General features: G+C 39.6%; 1 protein-coding gene and 1 long non-coding RNA gene across 2 annotated transcripts in view; one reads left to right on the forward strand and one right to left on the reverse strand.

Moving 5' to 3' along the window:
* Positions 1-11611, forward strand: part of LOC149463369 (uncharacterized) — a 30023-nt gene extending 18412 nt beyond the window's left edge. Inside the window, exons 2-3 of the long non-coding RNA XR_016312478.1 lie at positions 5500-5546; positions 11431-11611. This is a non-coding gene — a long non-coding RNA (uncharacterized LOC149463369). The remainder of the gene's footprint in view (positions 1-5499; positions 5547-11430) is intronic.
* The window catches only part of KNG1 (kininogen 1), a 48745-nt gene extending 31987 nt beyond the window's left edge, over positions 1-16758 (reverse strand). The window contains exons 1-4 of the mRNA XM_089675594.1: positions 16537-16758; positions 5764-5877; positions 4968-5055; positions 2361-2539 (exon numbers count right to left, since the gene is read on the reverse strand). Of these exons, the coding sequence (XP_089531720.1) occupies positions 2361-2539; positions 4968-5055; positions 5764-5877; positions 16537-16731 (576 nt within the window). The 5' untranslated portion in view covers positions 16732-16758. The remainder of the gene's footprint in view (positions 1-2360; positions 2540-4967; positions 5056-5763; positions 5878-16536) is intronic.
* Between the last annotated feature and the right edge of the window lie 2686 nt (positions 16759-19444).

Consider the following 19444-nt stretch of genomic DNA (forward strand, 5'->3'; position numbering starts at 1 on the left):
TGCCTAAAAACTGTCTTATATTTAAGGATAGTGATCAGAGGAAGCCATTTATATCACATAGTTTTTGGCTCCTTTTTAAATCATAATGGTAACAGAAAGCATCCAAATGGCCCTGATTAAAAGTCTACATACTCTGAAATGTTTGGCCTTGGTACAGGCACTCACAGGTTAAAATGGCAATTAAAGGTTAATTTCCCACATCTGTGGCTTTTTAAATTGCAATTAGTGTCTGTGTAATAATAGTGAGTTTGTTAGCTTTCCCATGGATGCACTGGGCAAGCTAGATGCTGAGCCATAGAGAGCAGAAAAAAACTGTCAAAAGACCTGTTTAACAAGGTAATGGACCTTTAAAAAGAGGGAAAAGGATATAAAAAGATATTCAAAGCCTTGATTATGCCAGTCAATATTGTTCAATCACTTAAGAAGTGGAAAATTCAGGGATCTCTTGATACCTAGCCAAGGTCAGGTAGACCAAGAAAGATTGTAGCCACAACTGCCAGAAGAATTGTTTGGGATACTAAAAAAACCCTTAGGTAACCTCAGGAGAAATACAGGCTGCTCTGGAAAAAGATGGTGTGGTAGTTTCAAGGAGCACAATACCACGATACTTACACAAAAATGAGCTGCATGGTCAAGATGCCGGTAAGAAGCCTTTACTGCACCAATGCCACAAAAATGCCCGGTTACAATATGCCCAACAACACTGCATACAAATGCATGCCACACTTTTCAGATATTTGTAAAAAATTTTGAAACCTATTTATCATTTTCCTTCCACTTCGCAATTATGTGCCACTTTGTGTTGGTCTATCACATAAAATCCCAATAAAATACATTTATGTTTTTGGTTGTAACATGACAAAATGTGGAAAATTTTCAAGGGGTATGAATACTTTTTCAAGGCACTGTATGTGTTTCAGCCTAGCAGCATTAGTTCCAGCTAGACTACTAGGCTGAAGCACATAAGCTGGTCTTGGGCAGTTCAGTCTTTGGATTTTTTTTTGTTCAAATTTTTTATTTAAAGGTATGCAACAGATACAATGAAGTGTAGACTTGACATACATTGCAAAAGGTTACAAAATGCTTAAGTCACATCTTGTATGCTATTAAGTCTTTCAAGAAGTACATATAATAGTCACAATGAATATCCAATGAGAGGTGCGACAGTGTGTACACAAGATTCAAAAACTAATATAAAATGTGCAGTTGTAGGTAAATTAATGTTCCAAGGTAACATTATGGGGACAAGCCCTTTATATTAAGATAGTCCCACATATTCCTAAGGGAATACCGAGGATGAGGCCAGGTCAGGTGAGATAACCTCAGGTATAAAGAAAAAAATATACGAGGAATTCTGATGTGGGGGATCCAACTGAGTTCTGTGCACACCAAATTTTTTATTTAGTTAAGAGAAAAGAAGAAGGGGGTAGGGGGAGGTCCTTGTATTTTAACCCTATGTTCCAATAAAGCCTTCATACTTTGCTCCGTGTTGACTTTTGCTGAACGTTCATAGCTTGAACCTTGCCTAAGGTGTGGTTGTCTGAGCAACGGTGTATATTTTATCTCATTTCCCTGCATTGGAGACTGGGTTGGGCACAGGGAATCTCTTTTTTTTGTAGACACATAGTGATATAATATGAGTTTACAGACCACAGAATGCCTGAAGAGCACTTCCCTTGGAGGAGGTATCAGATTACTGGGTCACTCTGCAATCCCCCAAATCCTTGCAGTTATTCAGCTGCTAGCAGAAGTTCATTCCAAAAAGCTGGCAGAAAACACGCCCGGTAAGGAGAAACCCACTCTTTCCCTCAATGTCATGTACCTCTTCCTAACATTGCTCTTACTCTCTCTTTACCCAGTGGGGCTCTTTCTCTGACTTACACCCACAATGTAGGCAAGATGGCTGGCTAAATCTCACAGGATTTCAGCCAAATTAGTCCACAGTGGCCTACTGCCAACCTGAAGAATTAAACTATAGCCCAACACCTGCTTACATGTCTAGGTACTCAGAAGAAACTCCTGCCCCAGTTTTGTCTATTAAGAACAAGAGCTCTTGTCCAAGAAATCCAGCCTAACTCATGCAATTGACCTTTTCGTGAGACATGCTAGTCGTGTTGTCTTTAAGGATCTGATAGTGCTCATAGGCATCTGGACACATTTCCAATATTGGTAAGACTAGCAGAGGGAACAAGTTCCTCCATTACTGCTTGTAGCACTAGAAATCTGCACAGTAAGTAAATATACATTATAATAATACTAAATTCATTATCTTCGACCTTCAAGGAAACATTTTTGCTATGTTACTGAGTGAGTGACATTGCATTTCCTCTCTAAAATGAATAATTTTGTATGGTACAGACCTGGCCAGTGGCATTCACTATTTGGTCCAAATCAAAGTAGTACAGATGACTCCCTTGTCTGTTCATATTTTCAATAGCAATTTGTACAAAGTTCAGTATTTCTTTATTGTTTGTGTCTAATGGATGAGGACAACCAAGGCATTGGTGATGAACTGCAGTCACATGGGGTTCCAGTGCAACTGAAGAAGAGAAATGACAAATTACTTTAAATGCAATGAGCACATTCACTAGCAAATCTTTGGCCGTTGATGAATGAGTTATTATAGGCTGAATAGTTTTTGGCCTCTGAGTGACAGATAGAGTTACATTGCTACATAGTTGATAAGACTGAATAAAGACATCAGTCCATCCAGTTCAACATGTGTGTATTTAGTCAATACTGCGTTCCATATCCCTCTATATTGTGATCTAAGCATTTTTCATTTTTGTACATTCACCGGGGATACCACCAACTGTGGAGGGGAGTTTCACATCCTTACAGCATGCAACACATTAGTGTACATTATTGCCCAATCAGACAATATTTCAGCTTGGCAAGTATTACTTAGTCACAGAGTGTAAATGATCAAGAAGAGAGGAAAGTAAAAGAAAGAAGAAAGATTTTTCAGGGGAAAATTAAGGATACAGTAGGATCTTATTGTAGAAAGGACAATGAGACTCCTACATGGCAGGACAAAAGTAAGGGGAATGCAGGCAGGGCTATAACTGATTGCAAATGAAAGATAAAGGAAAGAGAGCAGCAGCAGTTAGTTGTGTTTCACTGGGATACAGAGAATAAAATGGTCATGGACTAAAGAGTGAAAAGAGAGATGGCAGAAAGATATTTGATAGTGGAGTGGGTGGAGGGGGTCATGTATGAGCCATCATTTCTCCCTCCTGAGTTTATATATTTACTTCTGATGGATGAATGCAAGGTACAGCTGTTTGCAGCACTCATGATACAACAAGGGGTATGACTTAGCCAAAGTGGTGGGGCTTACTATGATGGGCAATCATTAGCAAATATGGGACTGCATATTTATGAAATGGTAGGAGATATTTAGCTCTGAACGTATTTTCTACTATAGCAGGCAGAGGACAGTGCAATTTACAAAGACATCATACCAAAGAATGCATAGAATTATAGAGAATGAAGAGCACAGAATTGAAGAGACACTAGAAACACAAAAACTGTAACAAGAAAGATATCAGAAGGCTCAGAGCAGCATATGGAAATCTGGGTAGAAAGCAGTAGGAACAGGTGAACAAGTGATCTGATTACTGTGTAGTGCTGACACTGGGGTAAAGCCTGCAAGAGAGACTATTGCAAACAGTGGAGGGAATACTGTCACAGCTCATGACACAACGTAGAATAGTGTAGGTGAATAGAGCTGCTGGAAACAAAAACAGTGGGGGAGAGATGACAGATACGGCCTAGACATTGGAGCTAACAAAGAACATAATATAGACAAGTGAGTGCTACCAGAATGTGGACAATGGAGGGAGAACTGACAGTAAAAATAGTATGGACAAAGAAGAGCTACCAGAATGTGAACAATGGAGGGAGAGCTAACAGAGAACATAGTATGGACAAAGGAGAGCTGCCAGACTGTATCCAATGGAGGGAGAGCTGACAGAGAACAGAGTATGGACAAGGGAGAACTAATGAAGAACATAGTATGGACAAGCGAGAGATACCAGATTATGGACAATGGAGAGAGAGCTGACAGAGAACATAGTATGGACAAAGGAGAGCTAACAGAATGTGGACAATGGAGGGAGAGCTGACAGTGAACATATTATGGTCAAGGGAGTGCTACCAGAATGTGGACAATGGAGGGAAAGCTAATAGAGAATATGGTATGTACAAGGGAGAACTACCAGATTATGGACAATGGAGAGAGAGAGCTGATAGAGAACATAGTATGGATAAAGGAGAACTACCAGAATGTGGACAATGGAGAGAGAGCTGACAGTGAATATACTATGGACAAGGGAGTGCTACCAGAATGTGGACAATGGAGGAAAAGCTAAAAAAGAACATAGTATGGACAAGGGAGAGCTACCAGAATGTAGCCAATGGAGGGAGAGCTGACAGAGAACAGAGTATGGACAAGGGAGAGCTATCAGAGTGTGAACAATGGAGGGGGTGCTGCAGAGAACGTTGTATGGACAAGAGAAAGCTACTAGATTGTGGACAATGGTGGGAAAGTTAACAGAGAACACAGTATGGACAAGGGAGAGCTACCAGAATGAACAATGGAGGCAGGGCTGTCAGTGAAATGACTGTATGGATGGGCATGAGCTGCCAAAAACACATAGTGCAGACAGTGTGGGGAAAGCTGTGACAGAAGCTAGTGAAGACTCTTGTGCAAGAGGTGCAACACAAAGTGTGGAGAATGTTTAGGGTTCTTAGTGTTGTATTTACTGCTGATAAAACGTTTGTGGTAGGGATGTGATGGAAAAACTAAGGGTAAAGGAGGCTTACATGTGCTGTGAGTGAGTATCAGAGCTTAGAGTCACATTTTCTTTTTTTTAGTAAAAAGAAATACGATTTTTTAACACTGATGTGTTCTAGTAATTCATACAAAATGTGAATGAGTGGTCCACCAGTTTTAATGATCATACCTGGACTGATACTGCAGTTTTGGGACACGACAGTCTGAATCTTCTCTTCATTGTCAGCGAGGAGATGTGCTGAACATTTTCCCCATTCCTGCACAGATAATTGTCTATTGATTGACTAGTAAGAAATGTTTCTTGAAAAATAATCAAATAATAGTGCATTGCTTAAAGCCACAATTTCAGGACATTTCTTTAAATTGTACTTTCACCCCTCCCCACACCTCAGTTTGCAGCAGGAACCTTTCTATTATCCCCACACACACTTACCTTTCTACTGACCTTGGTACGTCTCGGGTACTGTATATAGTAGTATAAATGAATAGTGTTTATTTAGGTATTCATATAGCAATTATTTAATGGATGGAAATTTTTGGATGGATGTTTTAATTCACAGTGGATACAGGTGTTACAGATCACATGTTGACCTCTTATACTGTATGTATGTGTATGTACTTGTTTTTCCATGTTTTCTCAACTTCCAGTGTCTTGTAAATGAAATTCTCCCTCTTGTAACTAAATTTTCTATTTTCCACAGAAAATGCAGCAGGAGGCATGATACTCTCTTTCTTGGCTACATAACTGGTAGGTTGAGGATGCCCGAGCAGGTCAAAATGGCATGTAAAGTTCTTCTTTTTAGTCCCTAAGAGTGATGGGAAGTGAATGGAATTTCAACCTATCAGCGCCTACCTATTTGATATAAGAAACATCCAAACAAGAATAACCAAATTAATTCATACTGATTTGTTAGAAAATCTGAATATACACATATCAAAGAGAAAAAGTGCATAAACATTCTTACTGGTTTGTTTGCCTGGAACTGGCAATCTTGCCATCTGTACCCGCTCTTCACTGTACAGGAGCTTTCACGTATTTCATACCCAATATAATAATGTATCTGACCATTTGAATCATGCTGGTTAAAAAGGAGAGAAATACATTGTTAAATGTAAAAGATATACAGTATATATATAGTATATATATATATATATATATATATAAACACACATTTAACCTGGGATTTAGCTCGGGTTCACACTGAATACGACTTTAAAATCAGGCATCTTCACTTGAAGTCGCCTGATTTCAAAGTGGCATGTCAGTGTGACTTCAGGTGTGACTTGTAAGACATCTGTGTAACTTCATGCACAGATGTCTATGCAAGTCACACCTGTAATCGCCAAAAGTAGTGCAGGAACTACTTTCAAAATCAGTGCAAATCCAATGGAATCGGAGTCACACCGATTAGAAAGGTTCCATTGCGAAGAAGAGAGTGCTACTTGTCTAGTGATTTGAACTGTCAAAGTGCATAACAAGTCGAATTGATGTGAACGGGGGCTTAGAGTGTGCAGAAGACTATGACAATGCAATATAAAGATATACTTAATGCAAATATACTATATCAGTATTTCGAAATAAGGGCACATTCACAGAGGCGTTCCTCTTCGGTGCATTTAACACATGCATGGTAGCGCAACATTACTTTGCATGTTAATGTACTTAGGATTAAGTTTAGACATGTGGCAAGATTGTCGCTCCTCTGAAATATGATCCATATTCAGATCTCTTATCAGAGGAGTTTGACATTTCGCCTCCTTAATGCCTGTTTTAGCCCAATAAAATGTGACACCACTGCGCCATAACTATGTACATTGCACACCGGTTGCGGTGTGGCACCATTTGCTTGAATGAATGATCTCGTTTGGTGGCCCTACTGACCACAAAATGTGACATGGGGATAATTTGTGCAACAACACAAAGAAACGCTGTCTTTGCAGCTTAAATTGGAGCTCCACCCAAAAGGGGAAGTTCCGCTTTAAAGACTGTTCCCCCGCTCCCCATTAAGGATTGGCACCTTTGGGGATTGGGAGGGGATGAGCGGGTTCCCGAATTTGACAGATACCCGCTCCCACTTCTGCTGTGATTGCCTAGGAGATCGGACGTGGAAGGTGTCCTCCCCTCCTCTCTGCAGAGGGGTGGTAAAAACACTGATTCATGTACCATGGTGACAAAACATTGCTCAAATAGACCAAAATAACCTTCACTGAGATACATATATAGGCTGCCATTACTGTCCTCATTGGAAAAATGCTAGTTGCCTGACTATTTAGTTTTAATAGTTTCTGAGCTATTTACCAGGATACAGCATGCAACCAGAAAAAGTGTATCTAAAACAATGATGAGGGGTTAGAAGCTCTGTGAGCTTTTTATTGCTGTCTGTGTCTCTGTTAGGGAGAATCATTCTCTGTGTCCTGATGACCATTGCCACTGGGACTCAGATTTAAATCATAGCTGCCTACATAGCACAGATTTCCTGATTACTGATTTGTTGCTGCTATATATTTTCTTATGATTACTTATTCTTATTATAGCATCCTCCTAGATAGGTGCTAGGATTAGTTAGATTTAGTACTGCCTCACTGTGTTCAGTGGAGCTCGGTGTGTATTTGACTAGGTAAATTTAGCTTGCCTCACTGTACACACTATGGTTGTTTTTAATGTGTTAGGCAAGTTTAGCTGTGCTCGCTGTATCCAGTGCAGCTGATTATATGGATCAGTTCAGTATTCTACGCTGCTGCTAGTCTGCTAGCTCTCTTTGCTTCTTTCAGACTTCCAGACAGTTGTGGACATCTCTGGAATATAGGTGTGGAGCTATGTAGGTGGCAGTATGAATATTTATGCAGCCCTGGCCATTCCCAGGGAGCAGGGCCCTTAAGAATTCTGTGTACCTGCATAAATACTTTGAGAGACTGGGCTCTGGGTTTTTTCCTGCAGAGGATCAGTCCATCCTGGAGGGCAGCTGCCATGTGCTTGTTGTCCGGAAGGACTCAGGTGAGCAACCTGAGGGCCTGGATGCTGACTCTACAGGGAGCTGACTGAAGAGATGCCTGCTTAAGATCTAGTCTGGCATCACTGGGGAAAGGTGTCGCTAGGAAGTTGGAATGAGGCAACCAACTGTCCCTGGACATTCTGTGAGTACAGACTGCTGTGAGAGATCTTAGAAACGTTTTAGCTGCTATCACCCATCTTGTGCTAGAAAGTCAGCAGTGTGTTTGCTAAAGGGAACATTGGCTGGTGTTCTGAAGAGCTTAATTTATCTAGTTCTCTGTGAAGGGACTCTGCTCTTATATCTCTAAAGAACTGTGGCCCGGGGCCAGATGCAGACTTTTGCTGGATTTTATCTGGGGTACTATTTTATCCACTGATACTAACACGAGGGCATAATGCCCTCCCCCACCAACCCAAATGAAGGGGCACAATTTCTCCCAATGACACCAACGATAGGGCACAATTCCTCCCAATGATACTAAAGATGGGAGCATTGTTTTTTCCCACTGATATCTGGAATCGGGACCTTTCTACTCCCAATGGTCACAGTCTAACCCCCCCAAAAGTCTGAAAGACAGTAAATTTGCCCTTTGTTTAGATAGTTTGGAGACCCCTACTCTAAAGGAAGAAGCTGTTATGCTGTTAACTGCTTCTTTTACAAAGTCAAGTCCACAATTTGCTATATGCAAGACCTTTGGCTTCAGCTCTTCATGTAACTGTTTCTATTACAAGCCAAGTCCACACTTTGCTATATGCAAGGACTTCAGCTTTCTAGAAAGGAGATCACTGTCCTCAGCTTGTACGTAGTTTCTGTTTCTGGGGTATCCCACTCAATTCCCTCAACCCTATCCAAGTTCTCAAAAAATAAAAAACCCCAGACTGCTTATTGAGGAAAGGAGTGACTGAGATTGTGTGTCTGGCTGCGGTGCGGTCCACTGGGAAAGAACTGGCTCCTATGGGAGTAAGTGCTACATTATTGTTTTCTTGTGCGTCCATTTGTAACCTGTACTGACATGAGAGAAAATAGAGGATCATGAAATCACAATAAGCCAAAAGTATTGCTTTTCTGTATACTATAGTAAGAATATGTTTTTTCCTGTGGACACGCAAAATACTCTTGTTCAAATTTTGATAAACTATGCCTGAAAAAAACCCCATACCCTATGCAAGAACGTAATTTAGTTATTTTGCTTGCTTTATGTGAAAAAATACGCAAACATAGTATAACCTATGACCCTGGAATTGATTAAAAATCAAGAATTGTGTTTATTCTGCTCCCATGCTGTCCTTGTCCTAGATCAAAAGAGATAAAGATTGGAGACAGAAGAGTCTGAGGGATACGATCAGTCCAACTCAAAGGCATAATGCATGTAATACTTTTATTATTTTTATTACTGTAAGGCAGCCCATACAATGAGCATTTATTTTCCGTTCAACCAGACAGTTGTATGAAAAAAATGCCTAGATTCCCCCCATCCACACATTCGATGTGGATAGAGGAATCTCTCCAAGACATGTGCATTTCTTTTCATTCTGAATCTAAATTCTGACAATTTTTTCATTATTCAGAGATAAGGATGTATCCGAATTTCCAAATTACAATAGGAACAAATTTAAAGTAGTCCGAAATAATGAAACAAAATTATGTCTGGAATTCAAACCGAATTTGAAAACACATTTGAAATATAAACATATTGTTGACTGTTGCTGATTTCCTTCAAAGACTATGCATATTAGTGTTAGAATATAGCCGTCTTCCGAAATTCGAATTTTGAAAAGAATAGAATTAAATAGAATAAAACAGAATAGAATACAGTAAAACAGAACAGAACAAAATAGAATAGAATAGAAAAGAGTAGAAAAAAATAGAATAGAAAATAAAGGAATAGAACAGAAAAGAATAGAAAAGAAAAAAATAGAATAGAAAATAAAAGAATAGAATAGAAATGTATAGATTAAAATAGAATAGAAGGAGTATAGCCCTCTTCTGAAATTCGATTTTCAAAAACAATAGAATAAAACAAAATATGATAGAAAAGAATAGAGTAAAAAAGAACAGAATATAGTAGAAAATAAAATAGAATAAAGTAGAATAGAAAATAAAGCAACAGAATAGAAAAGAATAGCACAGAAAAGAAGAGAAACAAAAAGAAAAGAATAGAACAGAAAAGAATAGTACAAAAATAGATTAGAATAGAACAAATAGAAATAAGATAACCGTCTTCTGAAATTCAAATTTTGAATTTTGAATAGAATTGAACCAGCTTCATAATGAATTCAGATCGATTCTATATTTTTCAATTCACATTCGATTTGAATACTTCAAATTAATTGGAAACATTTGAATTCGGTGGAAAACGAATAACTGAAACAAAACAAATTTTGTTACGAATGCAACAAAACAAAATTATTAACTTGACAAATTGATCTGAGACAAAACAACATTTTTTTAGTTCTGCACAAGTCTAATCCCTCCTGCTGTGGTATTGTATTCTGAAAGCAGGGAGCCTTCCCCACCCTCACTATATACTGATCAGTGTTGCCAGCTCTAGCCAGGGGCCCTGATTGTTTGGAAAAAAACCCAACAGGCTGGTTGTACATAAGCCGAGTTCCCTCTTCACATCAGAGTCCACCTTCACCTAATGTACAGTCAGCCGAATTTCGATCCTTGTTTGGCTGGCTTTATATGCTCATTTGAATGAGTAACATTTTTTTTTCCAATCAAGTAAGGTTTCATTCATACCAAGGAGGTTGGCTGTGGTGTGTTATATCACATGTTAAAATGTATTAATGGGCTGTCAGTGCACCAGGGTTAGATCTACCTTGTCCAATCTGGGGTTGCTGTAAAAAAAGGTGAGAGGTGTACTGTCAGCACACCTTCATTTTATCCACTTCAGCTAGCGCTCTCCCTTTTTTGCCTCTCCAGCTCTCCCCGCTGGCACTGCCTGTGTGTGAGTCACTGACAGTCCATCACACATTGTAATAGAGATGAAGGGAACCAGTATTCCCTGGGCAGGCAATGCACTTTGCTATCAGTCACAACCCCAGAGGAATGTCTGATAATACTTTCAGGTAGTGCAGAAACAGTGCTAGAGTGAACAGGGAATACTAGGTCCCTGAGTCTCTATGTGGCTGTGTTAGTCCCTTAAAAAGTATGCAAAATCACAAGGCACCCTTGGCCCAAACTGTATTCATTGGGCTGAAGGACCCTGACATTTACACCGGATGATGATATCACCCTCTCCCTGGCACCACATGGGGAAATTCCCCCTTTACATCAGCAATCCCACTTCGCACCAGAGTCCACCTTCACATCAGTGCCCCTCATCACATCAAGGTCCCCAACACATCAGAATCAACCCTGTTCACTTTAGAGTCAGCCCCCATTACATTAGGGTCAGCTCCCTTAACAATAGAGTCCTCAGTCCTTCCTTCACAAGTGAAGTCCAACCTTCAAATCTTCACTGCAGTTGTGGTTTCATGGCAGAGGGCAGGGGACAGAGCAGGTCTAGATGGAAGCAGGACTTCCATCCTCTTCGAAATCCCCACCTTGGATCAACATCATTCATTTCCATAGTGTGAGCAGAACAGCCGCCAGGACCAAATAAACAAATGATGCAGTTCTTTTTTTTTATTTTAGATCCAAACAACTGTTATTGTCAAGATAATAAAGAAAATGGAACAGTACTTACAGAATCCACAGTGACATTACTCCATCAACAGGATTACACATAAATAGAACAACGTGGATATGCAGATCCCATAGTGGACAGAAAAACAGAAATGGTAATGAAATAAAACAGAGACCACAAGGATCCAAAGCCTTCTTGACAATATCTTACTTTTTCCTTCTTACCCTTATATTCCTTCCCATCCAGATGTAAACATAAATGGGGGAAAGGAACAAAGTCCAAAATATGCCTTCAAACAATAAAAATAACTACATCAACAACAACATCTGGTTCTCCTGAGACATTTCATCAGCAAAAAATGGGGGATGCACATGATCTCCCTTATGGGGAAGAGTGGAGCCAGACACCTGATATAAAATGTCACACCTGCAAAAGTTGGTCCACTATCAATTGAGGAGGGGCGAGCCCAGGTTTATCCAGCCAACCCTGCCATACCTGCTGGAACTTACGATAAGCATTGCAATGTTGGTACGCAAGTTTTTCCCGAGGGAATAATAAATTAACATAATCTATCCATTGCTTACTAGTTGGCGAAGCCAACAATAACCAGTAACCAGTACCTTGCTATCAACTTCCTAGCCAGATATAAAAGTCTAGATACCATAATATACACTCCTGGATGGAGCAGCTCTTTGTCCAGTGCCCCCAACAGACATGCAAGGGATCTTGGGGAAAAGCATACTGCGATACTAGAGAAATAAACTGGAGGACATCACTCCAATATCTATGTAACTTGGGCCAGCGCTAGAGCATGTGAATGAAATCGCCCTGTTGGACCCTGTTCCAGTTCTTTTTGATGCACCCCCATGCACAATAGAAATGAATGATGCAGTGCGAAGGCTAGGGGCAAGACACTCTGCAGCCATGCCAACTCAGCATCTCCAGGGCTGCTTACTGCCCCCTGGCCCCAACACTTCCTGATACTAATGTCACTGGTCTTAAGGCACACATCTGATCTAGATATGGCTCTGCAACACACCACAACAAACTTAAAAGCAGATAGGCTCCATATTTTCTGACACAGGTTATCATGCGTGGTGGTGTGCTGCAAAGTAGGAGCATTGAAAAATGAAACTCCACTTCTGTAGTGTGTTGAGGTGCCATTGAAAATGAATGGAATCGCAGTTTACCAATGCATGCATGGTGCTTGGCCACACTACACTGCATAGGTGTGAATTGGCCCTAAAGATTTTTTACTGCATGCATATTATATTGTCATTTGTTTTGTGGTATTCTCTTATGTAGCCAGCATGTCTTTGGGTACTGAACAGGGGCGGACTGACCATTCGAGCGCACGGGCACTGCCTGAGGACCCGGGGTCAGTAGGGGGCCCCATGAAATGCCCCTGGTACCTTTTACATGTTTTTTTGGGTGTGCTTTGAGTGTGGTGAAGGACACAGGGGCCCCATGAGCCCCTATTGTCCAGGGGCCCCATGAGTTGTCAGTCCGCCGTTGGTACTGAATACTATACTGCACATCAAACTGCACGTATTTGTAAACTTAACTAAGGCTGGAACCTGTATGCATGTGCACCTAGTAAAATCTGTGAGGATGTCATCTGTTTATAACCTAATAGATATTGATAACCACAAACTCATGTGTATAAAAGAATCTTCCTAATAACATCCATAATATTAAATAATCCAATATAAATAAACATAAAATAAACATGATAAATTCATATATACATACACCATACCATAATCCCTACCAGTCCATTAATGTGAATGTACAAAATGCACTTTTTTCTTCTTCCACCTCTGTAAGTGTGTCAAAATATATAACACCACCACCCACAGGAAAGCAGCTCAACTCTCTTTTTTGGCCCCCTGACATGGAAGGTCAAACAGTGCCAAGTCTTGCAGAACGGAATCCATATTGTGGTGATGTCAAGAAGACCCACCCAGACTATATGTGTTCCATCACATCAATTTCCCCAGGAACTCAAGTTGATGTCACAAAGCACATATGGTTTGGGTGGGTCTTTGTGACATCACCATTTTTATGGGCATTGAGGTTCAGGATGATCCATTTTTTGCCCACATGCAGGCTTGGTTTTTCATGAATAGATTGATTCCTGTTTACACTCAGATCATGTGACTGCATATGTTTTATATAGTTTAAAAAAAGGTATTTGGGGGTATTTCACGATTTTACTATACTGAATTTATTTCTCTGGAGGCATTTATTTGGATTCCAGTCAGCAAGACATGCTTCTTCTATGATTCAAGAGTGGAGTAATTGTCGTATGGCTATACTTGTATGACCTTTCAGTGTTTGAGGGTCAAAAAAAGAGAGTGAGCTGCTTTCCTTTGCGTGTGGGCACAATGTGGTATTACATATTTGGACACATATATACGGTGGTGAAAGAAGAAAAAAAATGTACTTGTACATTTACATTAATAAACTGATGGTGTTTAGATATATTTAGTAAGAGCTTTCCTTATTTTTAACAATTTGTGTGGTAAACTTTATATGGCAGCAGCTTTGTTACATAGATATATAGGTGTAAACATTTCGGTACAGTGTCATTTGGCTTATATTTGAGTCATCTGTTTGTTTGCACATAATTGATGTGCCAGTGTATATGCATAGGCTTTATTAAAGTGGTTGTAAACCCTTACATAAACCCATTGAAGTGACTGGCCTCAGGTGAAGCAAATTCTCTTACATAAGTTATACAGCTTGTCAGGGGACCTGAGAAGAGGAGTACTAGGGCTGTTCTGTGCAAAACCATTGCACAGAGCAGGTAAGTACAACATGTTTGTTATTTTAAAAAAAATGAGCCTTTAATATCACTTTAAGTCTGTTTTGTTCAGTTGTATTCAAAATCCTGAGTTTTTAAACAGTCCTGCAGAAAAGCATATTTCCTGTGTCCCAGACCCCGAAACAGTCCTATTGGGAGTGGGAATTGAGCAGTGGCCCATTAATTTTTAAACCTTTGTAACCCATACTTTTAAAGCGACCAAAATTGTGGTAGCGAGACTATGGAATAATGCAACAACACCCTTTCTCTCTATGATCATCTAGATAATTAATGACCACATCCTATAGGAATATCTATTTGCCAGAACACTCCTAACACTTAATATCTTTTGGCAACAATGGGGCCTTTGGCTATTTGATAACAGATGCATCACCCTAACTTGGAGCAATGGGGTTTATTTACTACAGCTGGTTCACTGAGAAGCTAACCTCAGCTTGTTCAATTATGCTTTAGCAATAAAACCTGGAAGCAGATTGGTTTCTATGCAGAAGTGCATGAGATTCTGAGTGAACCAGCTTTAGTAAATAATCCCCAATATGTCCTAACTTCCTAACCATATTTATCATGCTTGATCCCCCCCTCTGCACTTTTAAATGCAGGTTAAACTGAATGATAAACAAATTAGCATGTAGCATCTCAGAAAATACGAACATATTTCCATAATTTGTTATTAGATGTTTCTACTGCATAGCCTTTTTCCTTCCTTCCTTCCTTCCTTCCTTCCTTCCACCCACCCTTTCCTTCCTTACCCCTACCCCTCCCTTCCCTCCGATTCTTCCCATACTTCCTTCCACCCACCCCTTCCTTCCTTCCTTTCACAGCTCACTTTCTTCCTTCCATCCTTCCTTTCTTGCTTCCACCCTCCCTTCCTTTCTTCCACCCCTCCCTTTCTTCCTTCTACCCCCCTTCCTTCCTTCCTTCCTTCCACCCTTCCTTTCTTCGTTTCACCCTCCCTTCCTTCCACCCACCCACCCTCCCTTCCTTCCTTCCTTCCTTCCATCCCTTCCACCTCTCCCTTTGTTTGTTCCAGCCACCTTTCCCTTCCTTCAATCCTACCTTCCACCCACCCCTCCTTTCCTCCCTCCCTTCCTCCCACTCCTCCCATCCTTCCTTCCACCCCCCCTTCTGTCCACCCCTTCCTTCCACCCCTTCCATCCACCCCTCCCTCCCTCCCACCCTGCCTTCCTTCCTTTCACCCCTCCCTCCTTTCCTCCCTCCCTTCTTTCCACCCCTCCCTCCCTTTCTCCCTTCCTTACACCCCTCCCTTCCTTCCATTTCCTTTCCTCCTTCCTTCCTTCCCTTCCTTCATTCTGCATAAAACATTTAACAGTACCATTTAATTAGATAATTCACGAGGGCATGTTTAGGGGTGGAATTAGGGGCAGAGCAGGTTAGGGGTTGGGTGGGGCAATTGGTGGCGAGTAACTCTTAAGTCCTGGCTAGTAGCTCAGGACTTGAAAATTTGAGTCCTGCATTTTTTCTGCTGGTTCTACTTTTTCCACCATTAGACCCAGGTTACCAATTGTACTGATGGCTTGATACTCAGATATGCCAAGCTATGTACTGTGTATATGTCATATGACATCTTGTTTATTATACTACATTATTATACCACATGATATCCCTTGTTGAAGTATTGTTATTAATGTTCTTATTTCTATAAATAATCTAATAATTCTATAAACAATAAATAAATAAAGTTTAAACAAATCCTGTAAAAATAAGGTATAAAAAAATTAAGTAAATAATTCACTTTGTGGTCCATGACAACTGATTACGTGCTTTCTATTCAGTCTTTACTCTGAATAATCTGCTGTAAGCATGAAATATGGAGTCAGTTACTTTAATAACGCCTCCTGTTTTCTTCAGTCCAGTTTAAAGGATCAGTCAATATAAAATGAATATTTACATTTTGTCTGGATGGTGGAGCAATGATACATTCACTAACTTATATTTAAAAAGAATGTCAAAGTTTACATAAATGCAATTACAAAAAAAACACTCGGAAGAGTGTGACTCTCTTGTGATGACCATGGCAAGTGGACAAACATGAACACTTACAGACATTTTATCATCATTTGAGTTCCTACGAGATGTAAAATAAACTGCTCGATAACATAAAGCTGTGGGAGTTTGTGCCATACTGAAAGTTCTGTTTTGGGGCATTAACCCTGTAACCCATAAGAGCTCAAACACATTTAAAACTTTGCTAGTTACAATAGAACAATTATGAGGCTCTAATGGCAACATACATAAAGGTATTACTGTGATGTTGATGTACACCTACCCTTTTTTTGGCATCCGTTACTCTAAAAAGAACAAATTGGTTCCCATCTTCTTTAGCATTATTGAAGAACCTCAGTGCTTCATCCACTGCCTTAAAAATATTTGAGTCATCGCAGTCCACACCAATATCTGGAACTGGAACAGCAGCACTTAAAAAACAATAAAAACAGAAAAACAGTATGGACAGGAGCTTCATTGCTTTAAGGGATCAGTAGGGCAATTATAAATGAAATAAGAAGAAAAAACAATTTTGCTTATCCAGGAAAAGGTCATCAGACTTTGAATACAAATATTACCCCTCTTTGTACTTTGCAAATAGCTCTGCAAGATTTACACAAACAAAGCTGTGCATGACAAACAGGGCAAGGTTTGTCTAGAATGTAAGAAGTATCTAGTGTTTCTCCTCTTTGGTTTTCTCTACTGATTTTCCTATATATATAAACACATACAAAATATAAATTATGTTCAATTCTCCCTTTTATTTTACATGTGAAAGTATACTTTCTTTGTAGTGGGACTTGTGTAGTCGAATGGTCCTGGGTGTTATACAGGCAAAAGCATAGTATTAGAAGCTATGACAAAAAGACCAAACAAAAAGAGTGTATCGTGGTACGCCAATTGAAAGCTGTGCATTGGGCTAACAACCTTATCCTTTAAAAATGATGGGCCAAAACAATTGGGTGTTGTGCCAAAAGGAATTGGGTGTGTGGGCAGGAAATAATTTAGGTGCAGTGTGGAATTTAGGGGTAAGGTGTTTAAAATCTGATCAACAAGAGCTCACACCTCTACAGAGGGAGAGGATGACAAAAATAGATCAGATTCTGAAAACAATGTACTTCAGGTAAGAAATTATAAGACTGTTAGACAATATGAATGCAAAATCAGAAAAAAACATATATTGGCAAATAATAGGATCCTGAGGTACATAAAAAGGAAATAGTAGATTTTGCAGAGTAAACGGTACTATTGTGAACATACAAGTGTACATAACAGGGATGATACAGTTTATTAGTTAATCCTAAAATCAAATAATAGGATTAACATGTAAAATCCTTTTAATGGAGTACAAATGCAGGACACAGTATCTTTATTTTTAGCCTATATGCAGCTACCTTCAGGTCACACAGGACACATTGTTAAAAAAAAAAAAAAAAGAAAGCTGCAAGGGCAACCCCCTATATAGCCCCTCTCACCCTCAGCCTGAATTTTGTAGCAAGCAGTAGGAAGATCATAAGAATAGAGGGGAGGGATTTACAGTATGTCCTGTACTGTACTCCAAGAAATAGATTTTCTGGTAAATTAAAAATCCTATTTTCTTAGTTATACAGTACATGACATAAGGTCAAGGGACATCCAAAGGCAGTCCAACTGAGAGATGGGCAACACTGCAAACAAATGCCAGCAGGCCAATGTAACAAACAGTTGGGGAAACTCAAGACTTTGGGTACTAAATACAAAAACATAATTTGATTTCCTAAAAAGATGATGTGACTCAAAAGTTGACTCTAAAAGCGAGTCTGCTCATGGTGGGTCCCTAAATCCTTTTTTACCCAGCCTTCTCAGTTGTTTAGTTCATTCCTGTACGGCTTCCAAGCGCCGAGATACAAATTCTCCACTCTGACCAGGGCGCTTCTACAGGGTGCACTGGCTATGCTGGATTGTCAATAATATTTCCTTGCCGCTCAATTGATAATTGCATGTGGATGGTTACAACCAGACATCAGCAACTCCTCTACTATGCTGTAAGCTGCCATCATAAAATCCTTAGAGGCTCTCCAGTTCCTTCTGCATCAAGGTCTGAAGGTGCCATACCTTGGAAAGCAAGACCCACTTCAAGTCTCTGCCTCAGCCTGCTATTTCTCTGAACACACCTTTATGGGGCAATCCATCCTTTCCCCATTTTTTTTTTGTAAAAAATAAGCTCTTTATTAAAAGAGATAAGCATAAGTTATATACAGAGGTGCAATACAAGTAACTCCATGCCATATTGGATTCCTGATAACAGTAATATTTGTCTACATAGTTACCATAATCATGGAGCAATGCTATACATAAAAATAAACAGAGAGGATATCTATTATGCATTCTCAGATTCATCCATATTGCATGTGGAGGGTTGCTCTAACCATCTATTCAAAATATTATTATATTTGGCAGGACATCTTGTGTGTATACAGGTGAAACTCGAAAAATTAGAATATCGTGCAAAAGTTCATTTATTTTAATAATGCAACTTAAAAGGTGAAACTAATATATGAGATAGACTCATTACATGCAAAGCAAGATAGTTCAAGCCGTGATTTGTCAGAATTATGATGATTAGGTCACCTTTTAAGTTGCATTACTGAAATAAATGAACTTTTGCACGATATTCTAATTTTTTCAGTTTCACCTGTATATAGAATTTTTTTGCAGGGTAAGGTAAGATTAATGGTGGCAATCCAATGCCGAATTGTCGAGGGCGAAGCACTAAGCCAGACCTTTGCTATTAACATTCTGGCAACAAAAAGTGTTTCTTGAAGAAAAACATGCAAATCTTTTTTGCTCTCTCGATTTGGCAGAAGTCCCAGGAGATATTGTTTTGGGCATAGGGTTAATGGGAATCCCATGCGATCATGTAGGAACTGAATCACCTGAGAATAATACCCTTGAATAACAGCAGATTAGCAGAATAAATAGCAGATTAGGTGGGAGTCAGGTAGGCTCTATGTTGAATATATAGATGTTTAAGGTGGTCAGAAAGTTTTGGGGAGGCCAGTTTACTAGATTCTAATATTTCCTCCCATTTGTCATCCTCCAGCTCTACTACATTCACCACTCATTTGTTTTTTAATTGGTAAGCTAGGTCAACAGCTGCTGGCAGGAGAAGAACATTCTAAAAAGTGGATGACAACTTTTTGAGATCATCA

Source organism: Staurois parvus, unplaced genomic scaffold, assembly GCF_062004578.1.
Source record: "Staurois parvus isolate SC_StPar_1 unplaced genomic scaffold, SC_StPar_1.0 ptg000155l, whole genome shotgun sequence".
Taxonomy (NCBI): Eukaryota; Metazoa; Chordata; class Amphibia; order Anura; family Ranidae; genus Staurois; species Staurois parvus.